The sequence below is a fragment of the Cuculus canorus genome, chromosome 2 (assembly GCF_017976375.1).
Source record: "Cuculus canorus isolate bCucCan1 chromosome 2, bCucCan1.pri, whole genome shotgun sequence".
NCBI lineage: Eukaryota > Metazoa > Chordata > Aves > Cuculiformes > Cuculidae > Cuculus > Cuculus canorus.
In genome coordinates this window covers 110334913-110354851 of record NC_071402.1, presented here as the reverse complement: position 1 = coordinate 110354851, position 19939 = coordinate 110334913, and the positions used below count along the sequence as shown (strand labels likewise).

General features: G+C 42.7%; 1 protein-coding gene across 1 annotated transcript in view; it reads left to right on the top strand.

Moving 5' to 3' along the window:
* The window catches only part of AOAH (acyloxyacyl hydrolase), an 81388-nt gene that overhangs the window by 48905 nt on the left and 12544 nt on the right, over positions 1 to 19939 (top strand). Inside the window, 6 exon segments of the mRNA XM_009557996.2 lie at positions 1947 to 2029; positions 8570 to 8606; positions 9615 to 9689; positions 15308 to 15480; positions 18277 to 18335; positions 18417 to 18476. Of these exon segments, the coding sequence (XP_009556291.2) occupies positions 1947 to 2029; positions 8570 to 8606; positions 9615 to 9689; positions 15308 to 15480; positions 18277 to 18335; positions 18417 to 18476 (487 nt within the window).

The window sequence follows — 19939 nt, the reverse complement described above, 5'->3', positions numbered from 1 at the left end:
CTCTTTCCTTATTCCTTCTGTTTCCTTTTTGCTGCTGAGACAGTGGAATGAATGGTAACCCCAGGATTATTTCATGGTGTTCAATTTTTTGGGGGTAGTGTTCCTTCTCCTTTGGTTCTTTTCCCATTTTGAATGAAGTAGCTGAAGAATTTGGAAGAGCCTGTGACCTAATTTGCTGTGTTACGTCGTCTATGTGGATGGTGAAGGATGTAGAGATAGATGGAAAAAAAAAAGAAGTCTCTAACAGGTGGAAAATAAAATAAACTAAAACACAAACACAAAGAAAACACCTTGAAATGCCTGCTGCTTTAAATGTGATTTTGTTAGTCATGTTTCTGACCAGTATTAAGAGGCCCTTGACTCCTGCCAGAATTGAAGGATACAATCATCAACACTACCTGGTCTGATCTGAGTTTCAGATAATTTTCATTTTGTATGTGTAAGACAGGTCGTGAATACTGTGAAATGCCAAACCAAGCATGAGTCAAACCTAAAGAGGCTCTCTATCAACAGATTTAAAAGGTTGGCAGAACGCGTTCTTTTCCAGGAAAAATAACTGTTGCACCGTACACTTGTACTTGTTACTTCCTTTTTTCTCCCTTTCAAAAATCAAGCCCTCAGCCTCAGCTTACAATCACAGAGTGTATGCTTTAAGGTAGCGTGCTACTTAACAAGCCTCCTCTTTCAGTGTCAGCAGCAAAACTGACCTTTAAAAATCTACTACAATGTCCAGCTACTCAATACACAGTATTTAGCTGGGCTTCAAAGAATCTGAAGTTCACAAGTGGTCAGAGCTTAGTATTGACCCTGAAGTTGTCAGTGATAGGCTTTGGTTCAGTGTTCAGTTTTTAATCTCTTTTTTAATCTCTTCCATGTCTGGAAGAAAAAATGGGCTGTTTGGGACTTCAATGCATTTTTAAGAGCAGGATCTCAAAATCCCACACCACAATGACTAAGCATGGTGGAGACTGTGCAGTAGGAGGCTCCCGTTTATTCTGAGCCTGGAGAAACAGACACAGACTGATGCGGTCCATGCCCATGTATCCCATGCCTTGATGGGAGAACAGGAACACCATTTTTAATGATCCTGTGACTGAGAAGGTCAGTTTGCTTTTCCTTGACCAACCACCCGCTTTGCTGAAAAGCAGAGTTCGGGCATTTCCTGTGCAGCCCACTGCATGGTGAATGGTTGGTGTTATCACACATTTCTGTGTACTTTTTATTGCTTGTTTTGGAACTTTCATTGTCTCCTGTTTCTTGCATTCATCCAAGTTGCCATTCTCAAGCCACAGTATTTAAGTTATCTGATTGCTTTGGTGTCTAAGATCAAGCACAAAATCAGCAGCCTTGATAGAGATGATCATGTACTTGTGGCTGGGTGTGTGGTCTTTTCATCAGCTTCTCTTTGAGCTGTTATCCTTTTCATTTGCATTTTCATTTCTCTCAGCAATGAGAAGTAAGAGAGAGAACTAATCACAATCAAGCATAACCTGCTTTCAGATCAATCTGTCCAAGATTTATGGCATTGGGACATGAAAGCCCTGCCAATATTTCTTCTTTTTTATTTACTGTTCCATAACAACCAATTGAAAAGTCAATTAGTGAGCAATCAACAGGATTGTTTTGATAAATGATGTGTAACGAAAAGGTTTTTAAACACTTTATCTGAAAGACCAGGAAAAAAGCATCCTGGGTGGAACAATTTCAGAGAAACTCTCCATCGGTTTATAGTTTCTGAGAGGATATCTTCACCTCCATTTTGGGCCACACTGTTCAAGTTGAAGAGATTTATGACCATAAAAAAGAGAGGAGGTGAAACAGAAGTATAGACATAACCGGGGCACAGAGCAGTTCAGAGACAAGAACATACTTAATTTTTAATATCAGCAGTGTTTTCATCAATGTCATATGAGTTTAGCAGCTTGCATTTTCTCAATTTATTTCAGAGGCTGGACAGACTCTCTGTATCTACGTTTACGCAGGAGAAATCGCTGTAATCACAGAGACTTACAGAACATTTCCCAAAATGGTATGTTAAACTTTTTTCGCTATTTTTTTAAAACCTTACTGCTCTGATACTTGATGCTGCATTAATGAACATCTTCCAGAAATAAAACGAAACCCCTTCCTAATTGCGTGCATTTATGAAAAAGTAGAAAACAGCACTTATTTAATTCAGCATCTTTTCTTCTGGCTCTGAGAAGGGAAGTGTGTGGCTTGATCACTTTTATCCACACACTAAGAATTTCCACTGAGCTAAAAAACAGTGTACCCCACTGTAAATCTATGGGGATTTTTTTTGTCTGTGGCCAAAAGGGGAAGTTAAGAAGGTGGTCACTGGTAGTGATGGAGCTAAAAGTTCTGCCCTCCATCTCCTGTGAAGACTGTGACGTTGGTCCCAGCTTGCTTGCACTGCACTGCTCTGCAGTCCTGCAGGGGATGCCAGAAGAGTCCTACACTGCACACCACAGTAGCACCAGGGACTAACAGAGCTGCCACACTGGCAGGCCAAGCAGGAATAAACCAGTCATCAGTCTTATAGCAAGTGCCTATGACGTCCTGTGACATGCTTTGGAGCTGGAGACCAGCGAACAGAAGTCCTCTTGCAAAACTGGGGTAATCAATGGTGCAGGCGTAGCAACATGCTCTTAGAACAGAAATTAAAGGAGTACCCAAGGGCACACGGGTAAAGCAAAATTGGGACAAAATTTAACGCTGTTAAGTTTTAATTAGTTAATTAATTTTGTAAGGCTGGTTTAACATCTTTATATGAAATAACATCCTATGCTGGCAAGGGTATATGCAGCAGGCCTAGTCTACCTAGAATTAAAGAAAGTGTCTTGCATGGAACCTCACAGGAAATGTTTGTGTATGGTGAAGAAGAGGAAGATTACTACAAGAAATGAGGTGTGTAGAGAACAAGCCAAGCAGGGAAGAACAATGCGTTTGTGAGAGGAGCCATGCCCCTCACGCATCTCTTCTGAGGTTAACAATGCTTTAGCATTTGGAGAGGTGACCTCAGAACAAAGACCAAGGCGCACGCTTGATAGTATCTGGGAATGATGCAAAGTTGCAAAGTATTAACAATCCTGAAGTGGACCAGATCCTTTAACAGGAATAATTTAGATAAGCTTGGGTACAGTAGTCACAGCAGTTACAGCAAATACAGTTTTATGAGACATACATGTCAGAGCTAATGATAAGGCTCTTGTCTGTAAACTAGAGGCTGATGAGCCAGAGGTGGTGGAGGGAGAGAGGTGTTGGGGTGCAAAGAGGGATTTGAATGAGCAGCCAGGAGAGAAGAAAAGAGCTGGAAAGAGACTAAGGAGGTAGCAAGATGCGTCATGCACAGTATTTTCTATAGAGACATTCCTTCCTCATGTGGGCTACAGATAAGACCTCGCAATTTGGTCCCCTTTGGCTACAGATATAAAGGAAGGCTTTGGGGAAGATTAGGATAATGGAAGCTTTTGAATGGATGTTAAGACACCTTGGCAACTGAGAAAAACAAAAATTAAAAGGGATTACAGTTTTGAATCCTTTTGAGGCATAAACACTATAGAGTGGGAAGAATGGTTTAAACTGAAGGATAGTTCTGGTACATGAACATGGACTTTCATTAATCCTGCCTCTGTTTGGAGTCAAAATTTAAAAATAAGGTTACTATCAAGGACTGAAAACCCAGAATAACCCTTAAAACAGAGAAGTGGGGGTAAAAAAGAAACCTGGAGTGGTTTAAAGATAGAGTTTGATCAAATTTTTCGAAGGGGTTGTATGAAGTGATGACAATAGTCTCCCTTAGAAATTAGGGGTTTGTGATGTTAGCTTTTGTATGTTGGATTAGGTGATATCCCAAACAGCAAGTTTAAAAGCTATTTGATTATTCTGTGATTATCTCATTGTGTTTCTATTGTATTTAATTAATTTTCATGCTTCAGAAAACTGGCTGCAGAAGCTGGAGAAAATTTATTCTCCTTGGGTAGATAATTTAGCTTTATAGGACTCTCTTCCTCTCCAACAGATGAGTCATGCTGGCTGCAAGTGAAGAGCACTGCTGCCCCTATTGCCACTTAGAAACTTCTTAAATGCCTGTGAGTTTTAGGATCAGAAAAGGTCTGGCGGAGCCCTAATCTCCGACAGAGATCTTAGCAGGTGGAAGAGGTTGCACAGATAGGTAGCATGATGCAAGGATCACTTTCAGGCTTAGGTGAGCATTTGCACCTAAAAAAATTGCCTTCTGGAGCCAGCACTGATGTCTCTTACAATACCTCTCATACACTTTCCTCCTTCTTGTGGCACACACCGTGCTCCTGAGGCTTCAGGTCCTCTGCACACATTTTACAATGTATTTGCTGTCATGGGTTGGACTTTTCTGACTTTCTTATCTGTAAGTCGCAGAGCACTAGAGTTGGTGTCTCCCGTTATTGCAGTCCCCTCGATGTGCCTTCTGGTGAGAGAATGAAAAAAAAGGCCAAACTAGATGGCCAATGAATGACTAGGTGTCAATGATTCTTCTCATTTGTATACAGTTCATCTCAGTACCTGATATCATATTACCTTGTTCTGTTCTCTTTGCAGTAATGGGGGTTGTACTTTCTGCTTTTCCTTTTTCCCAATTCCCTCACAGACTTAAAAAAAAAATAAAATCTCGCACAGTGTGCATCTTTCCTTTTTCTCAACACGTATCTCCTTCCCACTTACACTACAGACACCTGCAGGATATAGAAAGAGGTGAGCCTGTGTCAGAGCAAAAGACTCTGAAGAAAATTGAGAAAGGAATTTAAAGACAGGAAAAATTACAAGTGATAGAAAAATCCCAGGATATCTTCCTTTGGTATCTTCAGTTAATCATCATACTGACACCCCATTGTAAAGGTTTGCTTTTATTGTCTAATTTAGTGCAATAGTTTCCCTGACTGGGAGGATTTAAAAGCCCACTTTGAGTGTTAGCAAAGCAAAAATCTGGCCACCAGCCTGACCTAACCTCTGCTGGGAGAACTTAACTTTGAAAACGAAGCTTCACAGCCCCACGTATATGCAGTAAGAGGATGAGACACTAGAAATGTGGTTTTGACGGGGAAGGTGTGCAGCCGAGAGCTAGAGCCTAGGGGATCAAAAGTGATGCTCATCCCTAGCTCCCCACAGAAGTATCAGCACTGCGTCTGAGCTCAGCATACAGCGACTTTGCCCCATTGATCTTCTCAGGACACAGATCTTCACTCTGGAGGAGGGCTTTTCTGACCATGGTGCTGGTGGGATTTCTGCCTTCCTTTTCTTAAAAAAATCCCTTCATCCCTTGGAGATTGTGGATGCTTCTCTTCTCTACAGCTGGCTGCAGGGTAGGGTGCTCAGCAAGGGCCAGGGAGGGTGCCCCTCAGCTCTCCATTTATGTTGTCCATGGCCCATGAATGTATTCACATCAGAATTGCTGATGCTCATTTTGGGTGACCAGATTTACTCGCCAGACATCTCACAAGACATTTGGTATATATAGGTTGATAATCCATAATAAATCTACTCCCTGCCACCATTACTGCTCTCAGCTTGTGGTTGCATGACAAGCAGCTTTGAGTCCTAATCAATGTTTTCCACCGAAGTGGCTTGCTGAACAGTTTCCTATGGATAATTTTTATTGTTTCATTGTTTTCAGTATGGTTTTGGTGTCTTGCCTTCCAGCAGTTTCACACAGGTTTGTAGCTCATGTGCTATTTCTGGTTTCTGACTGAGTGACTGCAGTCCTCAGTGTGAGGGCCAGGTGTGAATGCTCAGTTCTAAAAGGTTCTTCTAAAAGTTCTCCAGCACTTGTTGAAGATCCCTTATTTTAATAGAAGCATCCTGAAAGTAAAATCAACTGTAAAAAATGTGCAAAAAAAAGAAATAGTTAGATAAACACAGGGAAAGTGAATACTTTCAGAATTTCTAAATAATTACAGAATAATCTTGTGATTGTCATTCATATTTTACATGTGATACTTGGATAATGTATGCTATTTCAAAACACAGGTATTGTATATCTCTTTGCCATTTGTAGTCTGATCTGTCCCTCTGGGGTTCTTGCCTTTGACCAGAAAAATTAGCCCTTGTTAAGATATGCTGTGTCTCATTGAGCCCTCAAGAACCAGATATCTCACAGTGGCTTCAAAACCAGTTAAGAAATAATAACTTTTTCCTTCTTTGGCTGTCTTGGAAATTCTATCCACCTGGAGTTCATTTGAGGAAAACCACAGACATTTTTCTTTGCAACATTACATTCTCGATTGCCTTTACAACAGAAGGGAGCAAAAGATTAGAAGGCAATAAGCTATTTTTGGCTATGTTATGCAGCACTTTTGATGCTATGTGGACCAAGGCTCTTTCTCTGCACATTAGTGCTGCTCTTTGTCAGCCACACAAGGTCTAAAGCAAGAAAATGAAATGCAACTCAGGTATTCCAACGTTTATAAAATCTGATGTTGCTCACAAGCAGAAGCAAACCCTACTCTGACTCCTTAACCAAAATAAAAAAACCGCACTGGTCTAAAAATGTTTGGAAAGCAGCAAAGAGGGGGCCAGAAGAGACGCAGGAATAGCTGCCAGGACATTCAACAATGTAAGGCATAACTTTTCTGCCTCATCTCCTTTTCTCTCTTGAATGTTTTCATTACAAATTGCATCTCATATCAAAAAAACTTCTTTATAGACTAAATTTACCCATGGAAACAGCTCTCTAAATAAACCCAAACCTTGATTTTCTTGATATTTTTACTTGATTTGTAACTATACTAACACTTTCCACAGATCTGCTGCCTGTGCTTGTGGATATAATAAAATAGACACCTCAGAACAGCCTCTTGTTTTTTTGTAAATACATTTTTCATTTTTAGAGATCGCAATAGTTTATTTGTGCTAGAACTGCAGCCCCAGCCTGGGGAGCCACGTGACAGAACGGCTTAACAGAAGGGTGTTGTACTTTAGCTGAAGGAAGGACTATTAAACAGAAAAAAATCAATTGATGACAGTTATGTTCCAAGCCATATTTTCTAAGGATTTTGGGGGCTCGTATTCTACTGAAAAGAGATTCTCACCAGAAGAGCTTGATTTTGAATGGACCAGCAACCCTTAGGAGAGAAGCAGCAGATAGATATATTCATTTTTATCTTGGGAGAACAGGATTATTTAAAGCATAAAGGATTGCTTGATATATGCAGTTGGCACCACTGTGAGTGACAATAACAAAGGCACCACCGTAAAAATGCAAAGTGTATTATTGGTACCTTAGGGGTTTATCTCTTAGATCTTTCCCCTATACCAATCCAGCAGGGATTTAATGATGTTCTGTCCACAAGTTTCCCCTCAAGAGCTGCGGGGAGGACAGGATTTGCTCCTCAAAGCAAACTTCAGAGACACAGTGCAAAAAAACGAGGAGAAGAGAGAGGCCAGGGAAGAGCTGAGTGAAGAATAGAAGGAATGTAATACAAGAGGAGAAGGAGTGAGGAAAGAGGAGAGAGCAAAAAAACAGCAAAATAAAAGCAAGTACAACCTACTGGGCCTGCTTCGCTGAGGTTTATGTTTCCGTACATTGCTCTGAGGTGAGCTTCTAGCAATCGCAGTCCTAGTCTAATCTTGATCAAAGCATAAAGCCTTTTTTGGCCTCTCATTTGTTCTCACTCTTGCACTGCAAGTGGTGGAGTTTGATTTGTGCTCTGTGGATAGTTGGGTTGAATATGCATAGCCTTTAAAGACCTGCTAGTAATTTTTATGCATAAAAGCTGTCCTAACTGGGAATGATTTTCTCATTCAAGACCTAAATTAAAGATTATAGATGCTCACAGATGCTTAGGTGTTGCTATCTCTTTTCCTGGAGGAGGAAAGATTTGCTTCCAATCATTTGGGTGAATTGCCATTAAAATGCAGAGCTTCTCGAGAGGGGTGCAGCTGGCCTAATAGTTGTATTCTTAAGTCTGCCACTCATGGAGAGAGCAATGCAGACACCCAAACTTAGATGTCTAGTGCTATTTAAGATGTTTTACAGTATCTGTCCCACTTCCAGCTGCCTCTCCAGAAGTGCACAATCTCTCAGGCATCCTGTGTTGTATCTGCCAGGATTGCTGCAGGTGTCTTGGATACTCTGGGATGTCAAAAATGGCACTTGGTGCCTATGTTTAGGACCTGGCATAGCTGTGAGACACTTACTCTGTAAGAAGAGTGAGAACAGTTCCCATTGCAGTTTATAGGGAAAGTTAAAAGTAGATCGACTGTTGACAAGTCAGGTTGGCTGATCTACAAGACGCTACTATGTTCAACAGATGGAAAGAAGCAGTCAGATCTAGATTAAAAGGCAGATCCAAACAATTCAGCACTTAAAAGTATTTGATTTTCTACAGTCTGAAGTGTGGGGCCTATGTAGAATGCAGCAGGTCCCTGCATCTAGCTTTACTTCCTAATGCCAGTACCCAGAAAGACAGAGGTGACATGTTGCATTTTTATTTCTAATGTTTTTACATTCTTGGAAATGTGCAATAAAATCGGGGTTTTTTTGTCACTATAACAATTTTGTAAAATTTCTCTTATTCCCACTACATGTGATCAGGTGGTTCTTCAGGAAACCTCCTCTATTTGATAAAAAGGTGAGTGTTTAATGGGATTTGAATGCTTCTATTGCTGGAGTCCTGCTTCTTTGTAAGAAACAAAAAAGCCCTGTAAGGAATATTAACCATAAGTAGCCTAAAAAATGCACTTCCCTTGGCCATTGTGTCTGAAGTGCTGACTGTTTCTTCTCTGGTTTAAATATCCACCAACAGAATAGAAAACATTTTAAAGTGTGGATGTCCCCATCCCCAGGGCCTCGATCTTGGCCCAGCGAAGCCAACAGAGCATTTCCAGCAATTTTGGGGCAAAGATTAAATCTTTCCCTATATTTGTACTTTGTGTCCCCCTAATTGCGTTACTCCTGATTTGAAGCAATGTAGATAGACATGGGTAGGTCCTCTGTGTTTTTTCCATATGGATACAACTGAATAGCTAGTGGATAGTGAGAGGCAGCAACTCTCCTTTGCAGATGAATTTGGGTGAGCTGCGGGGCAGATGGGTTTGGCTTAATTTGCTTGATGCTGATATAGTTTACATCCTAAGGGATTTATTGTTCTCTCCTGCAATAGAAGTAGAATGAATTCCTGCTCTTTATCACTGATCTTCAAACCACATCCTTGTTTGATCTTGAGCCCAAACCTACACATAAACTTAGTTGCCAGCTAAACATAGTTGTCTTCTCTCATCTCTGATAAAAAAAACTTCCCATCTTGGTTTATGTCTGTGCCCCCAAATAAAACTATTTTATTTGGCCTCTTGATAATACAAAGCCAGTAGGAAAAATAGTGAAAAGACAAGTCCACGAGGGACAAAATGGAGACGTGAAAAAAGTATATTTAAGAAACTTTACTAAAATATATAACTATAGAGGGGAAAAGACCCACAAAAAAAGAGCAGCCCTCTCCCAAACATAGAAGCATAATCATCTGAGCATTGGCCAGATCTAACTAAGCTAAATCCAAATGTGATCTCATACAAGCATGTTGTGTGATTCAGAAACTGAGAATGTATTTCCTCATTAACATAGCTGTGTATTTCTCTTTTAGCTTGGCCAGAAACCAGCTGTTGGACAATCCAGCCATAGTTACCTATGCTACAATTGGGAACGATGTCTGCAATGGGTAAGTCATAAACCAATTTAACATTATAAATTTGACCTCTTTAGAGTAATGCTGGCTACTTGGACATGTATGTCTCAGTGTTTTGCACTTCACTGTGATGGCATTTTTCTTTGCTGTTGGCCTGTGTTTCATTTTTACTTTTCTGCTTAAAATAATGGTTGTTGCCTTAAGCTGTATTTGTCCTAGCCACCTACTACTCCCCACTCAGTTTATCTTTCTTTCTTTCTGTTACAAGCTGGTGACAAAGTGACCCATGACATGTCTGAAGTAGAATATTTTTAACTTAGCAGATGAAATGAAGTATAGCAACAACAGGAGGGAAGGGAAAAAGGAGTTTAAAAGAATCTTACTCCATGTGTCACCTCCTGTCAGGTGATAGAGCATGACTGGCTTACCTTTCCTGAAGAATGGCAATGGAGTCCTCTGTCAAGGTCTGTTTTCACCCTGCCTCTTCTGCATGCTGCCCGCAGTCTTCGCTGTGTTCTCCTGATGAGGTGTTTTGTCTTTCCGGCTTTAATCGCATCATAAGCTCAGCAGGAGGATGAACTGAAGCTTTCAAAACTAATAGTTCTGGCATTATCCATTAGTGATGCTCACAGGGACACCAAGAGGTCACTAGCTGGATTCTTCCCTTCCTCGCAGTACTGGGAAGGCAGAAAACATCTTGCAACCAGGGCAATGCACAGCACACCCGTACCGCAGTTTTGGTCCAAGTGTAACATTATTTTCACCACGATGAACCTTCAGGTCTTCTTTTAAGCGGAAGAAATAGATCTGACGTATGTGGAGACTTTCAAAACACTCAATCAATAATGCACATTCAACTAAGTCTTTTTCTGCAGCTTTTGAAATGTCTCACCCGCAGGTTGTCTGACGAAGCTGGAGCTATTATGTGGGCTACCAGATCCTGCCATTAAAATATCACTGGTTTAATATCCTAAAACTTTGCTGAGCAGCAAGTGCTTAGGTTGAAACTTTGCACATTGGGTGTTGTGCTCCAGATGGGGATAGCCAAAGCCCAAGTAGGGTTTTCTTTGACACGGCAGCACCTGGGAACCCTCAGCCAAGGCAGAAATGGGATCACAGAGACCACCTTTAAGGTCCTTCCCTGGCACCAACATCTCCCTGGCCTCAGGCAGCAAACAGAAATAACGCCTGGTGAAACCTTCGCTCTTGTCATCTCCCTGTGGTGCTTGTGCTTTCTCTGCACCCCTGCCCAGAGCTGCCAAATCTGCCCTCAGTGCCATCCTCCTGTTACAGGAGGGATGTACAAATCCTCAAAATTAATGCACCACCCTCTGACTGAGTGGGAAAAGCAGTCGCAGACCTCCTGCTACTTGCCAACAAGACTGTCCTGACCCTCTGTTTATTGGGGAGCTTGTGGAGTTTACAATGACCCACAGGATGATGAGGCACCCCTCTGACCCATAATAGAATCTTCACTGAAGTCTGTGGCTCCTGAAACCAAGACTTTCAAAGTGTCTTCTCCCAGTCTTGGGCCAAGCTCTGTTGTATACAAATTTCAATTCTGCTGTTTCACTGGCTTTGCTAGAAGCACCTCTTTTTCCATTGTTTTATTCCTCATACTTCAGGTTATTCCTTTTACTTCCCCTGTCTCTAACACTGTTTTCTATTCTTGCCTGAATTAAAAAGAAATTTTCTACAAAATTAAACCATTTTGGCCTTGTCTCACTCATCTTTATATTCCAAAACAGTATTTATTACTCCAAACTCTGGTGTCTTTTTATCCCTGTGTCATTACCTGGCAGAGACACTTTCTTCTGCTCAAATTCTTTTTGCTCTCTGTTTACTTCCAAAACATTTACAGCATCAAAAGAGGCTATCAAGCTGTAGTGATCCCTGTGACTCCAACAAGGAAAGATACTGCAGCTTCTGTAGCAACATGCTGTTTCCATCAAGTGGGATGTACAGCAGAGAGAGATTTTTTTCAGTGACCAGTTACAGTGTGTAACTGCCCTGTCTCTGATGCACCCACAGAGGTTACAGAGGATGCGGAGCATCCAGTGGGCTTGACTTCCAACCTAGGGCTTGATAAATAAAAACCTCTTCAAGGACAGCTTTAAACTGCAGTAATAGAGCCTTTCTGGCCTTATCCTTTATTTTACCTTCAAAGGAGAGCAGTGCACTGAGCATACCAGAGACACAGCTCTTAGCCAAAGCATTGTTAAAATGCTGGTATTTCATCCCATGTAAAGAGCAGAGCAGTGAGTAATATGGATATTTGTAGAGGAGAAAGATAATGAAATTGGCAGCCTGTGTTACACGTTCCCAGTAGTCTCCATACTGTAGTGTCCGAACAGGAGGGTTAGAAAAATAAAGACAGATGGCAATGATATCTCTCAGCCCACTGAGGTGCAAATGTGGGACACAATGTGGGACACACAGACCTGGAACAAAAAAATATTCAGACAAGAAAATAATGAGCACCAGCCGTCTCAAATGCTTTTCAATTATGGTACGTATTAGTTGTGTTTGGGGTAAGGCACCATTTCTCCAGCCTCTCTTTCCCAGATTTGCAGTTATGGCATCTGCAGCAAACAGAAAGTTGACAGCAGCAAAGCAGGGTGAGCAGGCAGCTACCAGGAAGGGAGCTTGAACGAAGCAGCACTGGCACCAGCAAGAGCATATCTTTCTTTTATCATAAGGCTACTGGCACCAAAGCACTGCTGCACCCCTCCAGCCCTAAAACCAGTATGTTGGTGTGTGATACGTCTAGCCCTTGTGCCCTAGGTATATGACCGCTCTGCAGCAAGCTGAAGTCAAACTCCTGCACTGTGTACCCAGCTTTGCATGTATGTGCATGTGGCATTTGTGGGGGTGGTGTGTATGTGGCATGCTCACTAACCCCCTGGTCCCATGTGCGAGTGGCCCAGACCCTGGGCATGTAACAATATGTAGCTGGAAAGCAGATCTATGGCTGAAACACTGGCTGGGGGGATATTTGTTTGGATTGGGGTCATGGGTAGGGGGGAATCCCTGCCCTGTGACACAGCAGACCAATGAACCCCGTGCAAAAGGAGAGTGGAGAGCTGTATTTGGACTATTCCAGACTGTGTTATAATGGACTGGAGGATGTTTCTGTGACAGAGCAGAGCTGGAAAAGCTTTGCACAGACTGCATGAGGCTGCCTGGTCCCTATGTGCCCAATGTGTGCATAACTAAGAGTACCTGTGGTGTTAGGACGTGCAGGAGCTGTGCGCACATCCAAGGATATTACTGTGTGCTGTAAAGGGGCAGGGAACTCTCCCTAAAACACCCAAATCCAACGCAATAAGAATCCTAGCATCAGTATCTGCTTTCTGTGCTTTGACACAATGAGCTGTGGCCAGCTTACAGATGTCCCAGGTGGGAAGAGACTATCACTGGCTGCTGCCTCCTAGTGAGACTGTGTAAGGGTACCACAACGAGTCCCGGTGCTCACGCAGGCACCTTGAAGTCCTTATGGGAGAGCCCAAAATGAGCGTGCCTACAAGATGGTTTGCTTCTTGGTTGGTTTTAATTTAATAGCCTGGCACAGAAACCCAGTGTAAAGAAATGGACTGAAATATCTGCATGACTTCAGCAGAGGATGGCAAGAGAAAGTGAAGTCATGAATGTCATTAATTTCAGCTCACACTGACTTATGTACTTGTGGTTAAGGCCTTACATCAGAGCAGCATTTTGAAATCAAGTTCTGCAACACCTGTAGGCAAAATTAAGTAATTTAAAGGCAAAACCACAATCTTATCTCAACAGTACCTTGCTTGGGTGGCTGTCACAAGGATAAGCCTTAATCCTAATGCTGTTTTTCAGTTCATCCTAACTGCAAAGTCTCAAATGCTTCAGAAGCACATACTGCATTAAGATAAATTTCTGGGCCCAGGGAACTCATCTAATTATTATATTGTGTGCAGAACGCAGCCTACTGAAGAATCCCAAATCCTTGCTAGGGAACGTGGTTCTCCCACATGGGACTTGGCACACACATGTCTCTGACCAAGCACAAACACTTCTAATGCCTCAAGACAGAACAACACTTCTGAAAGCTCCTGCTTCTAACAGTATGCACTGGCAAGAAACCCTACCTGAATCCCCAGCAGCTCACTTGACAATACAAGCATCAAGTTTGTCCTTCTCTTACCCATGGGAAGTCATGAAAGATAATAAAGGACTCTCCCAGGAAAAGGACCTGGATGGAGCCTGCTGGCTGCTGAGCTGAATGTTTCTCTACAAGCTCACAAGGAGAAAATGTGGGAAACTAATACAATAAGGATGGATGTTGGAAGGACATCTTTATTCTTGAGCAACAAGATCAGCTTCTCAGTGGGTCCTGAGGCTTCTCCTGAAAGCATTGGTGCAGCTGAGCTGCATCACCAAGGCAAGGCCAAAACTGTCACGAGAGCCTGCTTCTCAAAGTGCATAATCCATGCCATGCATGGCCCACACACATTGACGTGCTCCAAATCCCAGCAATGTTGCTAATTCTGGGAGCTCATTTAGGGGCTTCTGTTGCAAATGCTTAAAAAAAGGCAGTTTATGGATTTACATACTGTGTTTCGCCTGCCTAAAGGGGCCCCAGATGGGGTTTGTGGAAGTGTGCAACTGCATTCTTCTTTCCATCCCTCCAACTCTTTGCTCTGAGACAGGGCAATGAGACTTCTTCAGACACTGAGAGGCTTTTACCCAGAGGTGGCCCTGCTGGGTCTCCCAAGTGTTGCCAGAGTGGGGCCTTGTGGAGCTGGGGTCTTCCCCCTGCTGGAGACCCATGGATATTCTCTTGATGGGATGGGATGGGATGGGATGGGATGGGATGGGATGGGATGGGATGGGATGGGATGGGATGGGATGGTCTCCTTGGTGCTATGTTCACCGAATTGCTTATAGCTCCTGTTACAGACACGTGCAACTTGAGAGCATGGCAATAGCTCTCAGGAGGAGAGTGGGTGAACACTTTTTCTGTAATAAAGTGATTGTTTTAATAACAGAACTAGAGCAGCGTTCTCTAGGCAGCCTGGGGTGGTTTTCCTTGTTTGTTTTTCTTATGTAAGATGAAATTTATTTCAGCTTCAGGATTTCATTTTTCCTCCTCCTGCGGCATTTACAGCTAAATGCAAGAGGGGAAGGTTAAAGCTGAGCCTGGAACTCTGGCTCAAAGAAGGTTCAGATCTGCCAGTGAGCCACAAAACACAGGCATTCAGCCTATGTGGGACACTGACATAGTTCTCATATCCTAATGAACTGTTCTGAGAACTATTTTGTCTTAAATGCCTCATCCCTCCAGACTCCTACTGCTTCCTCCAGTCTCCCACATTTGTCCAGACTCCTCGCTGGTCTCTAGGGTTAACCCACAACAGGAGACCACTCTATAAAAAAAGGGATGCATCTGTCTGTTTTTTTAGCAGGAAGAAGGGTTAGACTAAGCAAGGTTTCTATAATACATCACATATGATTTGGCAATAAGAACGAGAGACTGAAACACATAGCATCATTTCAGTAAGGTTTTATTTAGCTAACTTAGTGTCGAAGAGTACCAAAGAAGAAAATGTCACTGTTTAAGGTGCCGGTTTGGGAGCACAATAGTACCTGACACAATGTCCTGTTGGCATCTTGTTCTGCAGGAACCGCGACACACTGGCTCACATGACTACACCCAAAGAAATGTTCTCCAATGTGGTGCAAGCTTTGCGGTACCTGGACTCCCGTCTTCCAAATGGCAGCCACGTTATTTTAACAGGCTTGGTAGATGGTCGCTTCCTCTGGGATAATCTGCATGACAGATACCATCCTCTAGGTAAACATGAGATGTTGTTGGGTTCCTCCTGGTTATCTGCCTGGGGTGTTGCCTTCTCTCCCTAAATAATTTATGAATCTGTTGACAATTTCAAGCAAACCTGACAAAGTGGAGGAGATCTGAGAAAAATGAGTCAGATATTGTCTGTGTAGTAGAAGTAGGAAAGCCAGTTTGCCACCTCTAGTACAGGACAGGGCGGAACCCCATCCTGCTTGATTCCCTACCAGCTGGACTAACTCAGCTCCAAAACAGGTTTAACACATGCTGTGGATGCGACAACAAGCTGTTCTGCCTCAGCCCCAAATTGCAACCAGCCTGCCTGCATTTCATCCTGATTTTTGTTACAAGTAGAGCTGAGCATTTGGTGAACACCTCCACTCATTCACTGCTGGATATCTTGGTATAACTGGATGTGGACCAGAAGAGAAGATTAAAACAATGCTTTGCAAAAGACTGGTTAGATAATAGAGAAATAAATTTTCCGCCAGCACTGGGTGCCTGCCACCTCCTACACCTCCTACAAGTGTACCAATTGAAAGCTCACACCATATGCAGGCATGTTTGGGGGCATTCCCTCAGAACGTAGTTGTCATAAGGTGCTTTGAGGCAGTGTTTCCAGAGATTCAGAAGCTACCTTTAGGAGCCTGTCATCTCAGAGTGAGCATGAAACTGAACTTCTGGTCATTAACAGACTACTTGCTTCTTGGCTTCATCCTGTGCCAAGCAGCAAGGAGAAATGTCACCACAGAAGTCTGCATTCGTATGCAATGACATGTGACATCCATCCTTGGTTAGTCTGACAGCTGTGCCTCTGGGGTCAGTGTGGAAACATTTCCTTGGGAGCGTGGGAAGTTGTAGGGTGGGGAAGTTTGGAAGCTGGCTACAGAACACCTTGACTACAAGTTCGTACCACCCTGCAGTGGACAGAGAACATGAAATACATTATGCAAGTAGCAAAGAAACTTTTTATGCAAACAGATAAAGGCCCCTGTTATCCAGTCTAAAGAATGTACAAGGAATCATTGTGGACATTCTGCTGCCAAATTTTAGACAAAAAGCATGTTCTTATTTGGTTTTGGGTAAAGGAATCTTTTTTGCATCTAAGCAAGTGGAAAGTTATTGCCATCTTAGGTCTCACTAGCAAAGAGAGAAGGTAAATTAGATCATTTAAATGGTAGATTAAAACTTCAGATGATTTTTGCAACCACTTGGTACTAGAGCTTTCAGCAGACTCTGTGCCATTTTTTCCCCAAGGTCACCCAGTCATTGCCATGGTCCCACAGTTTCTGCATTTTCTACTATGGGTTATTTTACCCCTCCAAAGTATTTACTTCTTATCAGGAAGTCTGAGATCTCCATTTGTATTCATGATACCTTGCTACATTTTCTCTAATAAGCACTGTACTACTGCCAATGAAAACAGGAAAAAAAAATAAATGAAAGAAAAATCTTGTCCCTTTCAGGGCAGAGGGAGCCTATGATAATTATCTTTTAGTCTCATAAACACATTTATTTCCTTGAGTGCATGTTTATCACAGGGATGTTCCTCTACTGGATATCTAATTATCAGAGAAATCACGTAGCATTTTTTGGCACAAGTCAAATCACGAGTGATTAGTTATAGAACCATTTGGAAATCTTCAAAAGGGGCTGCTTTGCCTCAAAGGGACCCAGTTAATCCAAAGCAACACCTTTTGCAGCAAGAGATCACTTCTGGCAGCTCCTCCCATGAGTTGTGAGCAGTTTTCCCCACTTAGCTGCCGTCACAACCAGACGATGGTCTGGCTTTCTGCTGAATCCCCGGTCCCTCCCCACAGCCCATCCCAGGGCCTGATGCTTTCAGGCTATGTGGATAGAGGGCACCCCCACCATCTGGAACTGGCAGGAGATCTCTGAGCTCCCCATCTTTTTCTCCCTGGGCAGCTGATATTACTGCTGGGTTACGGACATCTGTGAGAAAGGCAGTAATTGCTTCCATAACATACAGTTTCTGGAAAGCAACCTGAGGAGATGGTTTCACTTGAAAGAGATCATACTTTGCAGTTCCTGAAACAGCAACAACAAAAAATGTGTATTTCAGGAACTGCAAAACCAACAAAGCCTGACAGGATAATCTGTGTGCTACACACTCAGAGAACTGAGTGGCCATTTAATTTCCCTTCTGGTTGTAGCTACTGAAGAAGCAAAAAGGTCGAGAGAATGGTTATTTTTTTTGTCAAGCCAGGTTGTTGCATAGTGCAGTGAGTTTTTCGGAATGTCAGCTGCATGTTTGACTTGGTGCTTGAATTTGCTCACCTATGCAAGCACATCCACTTCCCTCCAAGACAGTAAAATTGTTTCTCCCTCTTAAGGCTAACCTCTCCAAGCTAAATGTGAAGCTCAGGTTGTATACAGCAACCTTCAATCTTTCCTTTGGCTTTGCAACCCCTGCATTTGTTTGGAGGGTGAGACACACGTAAATGGATAAAATATCAGTCACACACTTTGGAGATTGGTGCAGGTTGTGATGACTAAGCCTGTGTGCAAGACGAATCAGCAGTGAAAGGCCAGAGAGGGGATGTGAAACAAGCAAAAGTGGCTCTGTGTGCTGTGGAGTCACAGATGCCTTAGTAGGAAGGACGCATCTGTGCTCTCTCTATTGCGCCCTGGCCTCATGGTGGAAGAGTAACCAGGGGTGGGAGCTGGGGGTCCCGGGGTACCTCTCCCCACCCAGGGGGCTAGTGCACTGGATTGGATAGACCTGCATAATGAAGTTGCATTTGGCACACAAAAATTTCCCCTTTCTGTGCTCCCCAGGTCAGCTGAACAGCGATATCACGTACAGTCAACTCTATTCTTTCCTTGACTGCCTCCAGGTAAGGTCTCTGGCTGTTTGCTTATGAGCTCATCTTTCCTCTTGGCCCGCTGCTAATTCCCCACTCCCTGTGCCTGTCCAGGTGAGCCCCTGCAGTGGCTGGCTGACCCCCAATGAGACCCTCAGGAATTTGACCTCAGAGGTAAGTCTCGACGAGATGACGTGGAACCATCCTCTTGCATAGACCCGCTTCCAGTTTATCCCTGTGCCTGATGATAAGCCAATAGGCCTAACAACTCAATGACAAGATGACAGCATGTTTTGTTCTTCCAAAGGTGAGGAGAAGATGCAGAAACAACCAAACTCATCTTTTCAAACACCTTTCAGGTTCTGGGAGGCAGATCGTTTAAGGGATTCATAAATGTATTCCCTTTCCACCCTCTCAGCTGCCCAAATTTATTCTCAAGGGATGCAGTCTCCCCGAGACAAAACTGTTCAGGTTCATGTTCTTCAAGGAGAAATCATACCTTAAAAGAGAGAAAAGTCTTGTGAATCAAGTGTCTGTGAGTATGAAAAGCCAGCTGCATAGATTTTGCTGGCAGCAGGAGCAGGTCCTGAGAGCAAGAGCCTCACCCTGTCTTTGTTTGGGATTTGTGCTAATCTTCCTCAGACACATTTCTGTGGACTTAATCGCCAGATGGTATGACCAAGGAGTATCCAGGCTCAGTGCAGGAATGGGAACAGACAGAACAGAGATGTCTTAAAACTCACCCTAAAAATCTGGCTGCAGAAGTGAATGCCACATAATAGCAGCCATGTATTCCCTTATGGTACAAACTGCTTTTTAATCCCAGCAGTCCCCTGCAGACATGTAAAAGAGCCAGTAACAAAATACTGTCAAAGGTGTCATCTCTGTGTACAGTTGTATTAATGCTTGCATTTACTAAACCAAAAAATATGGTCTTAATTTCACCACAGCATACATATCTATTTCATTTTATGTCCTGTCCCTCTTGACTTCAGAGGAGGCAATTAAACACACTCCTAAACTGCAGGATTGCATCTTATATATTCATACCAACAACAGAACATACAGTACATGTAACTTCTGTCCATGAACAATTCATACGTCTGCAGGGTACAAATTAATCTTCTTTCTGAGCTCCTGTCTGAAAATAATTGTCTATGTTATTATCCAAACTGCACAATTTAAATATTTAGGAGACCCTGGTCTCTGTTACGGCTGTAGAAATCACACTGGACAAAGCAATTATGTAGATGTTCAGTGGAGGTAATATACTCTGTTGAAAGTAAGAGCAGAATTTGGTCCAGATAGATAAGCATTAGCACCCACAACACAGTAGCCAGCAGGAAAATGAGAAAGGAGAACATTTTTCTCGTAGAAAATAAACGATTTTCTTTAGGGGGAATTAAAATGGCTGGGCTGCCACTCGTCCAGAAGCCTCCAAAACCAAGAAATTCAGAATATTGGTATAGGCATATAGACACTACTAAAAGAGATCTCCAGTAAAATAATCATATGCTTTAGGAAAGTTATTATATCAGCTGAGACCTGCAGTGATGTATATTATGGTGAGCTGAGGAGCCCAAAGGTTGGGGGTGCTCATGCAAGTCTGTGTTCTGCCGAAGAACCCCATTTCACCT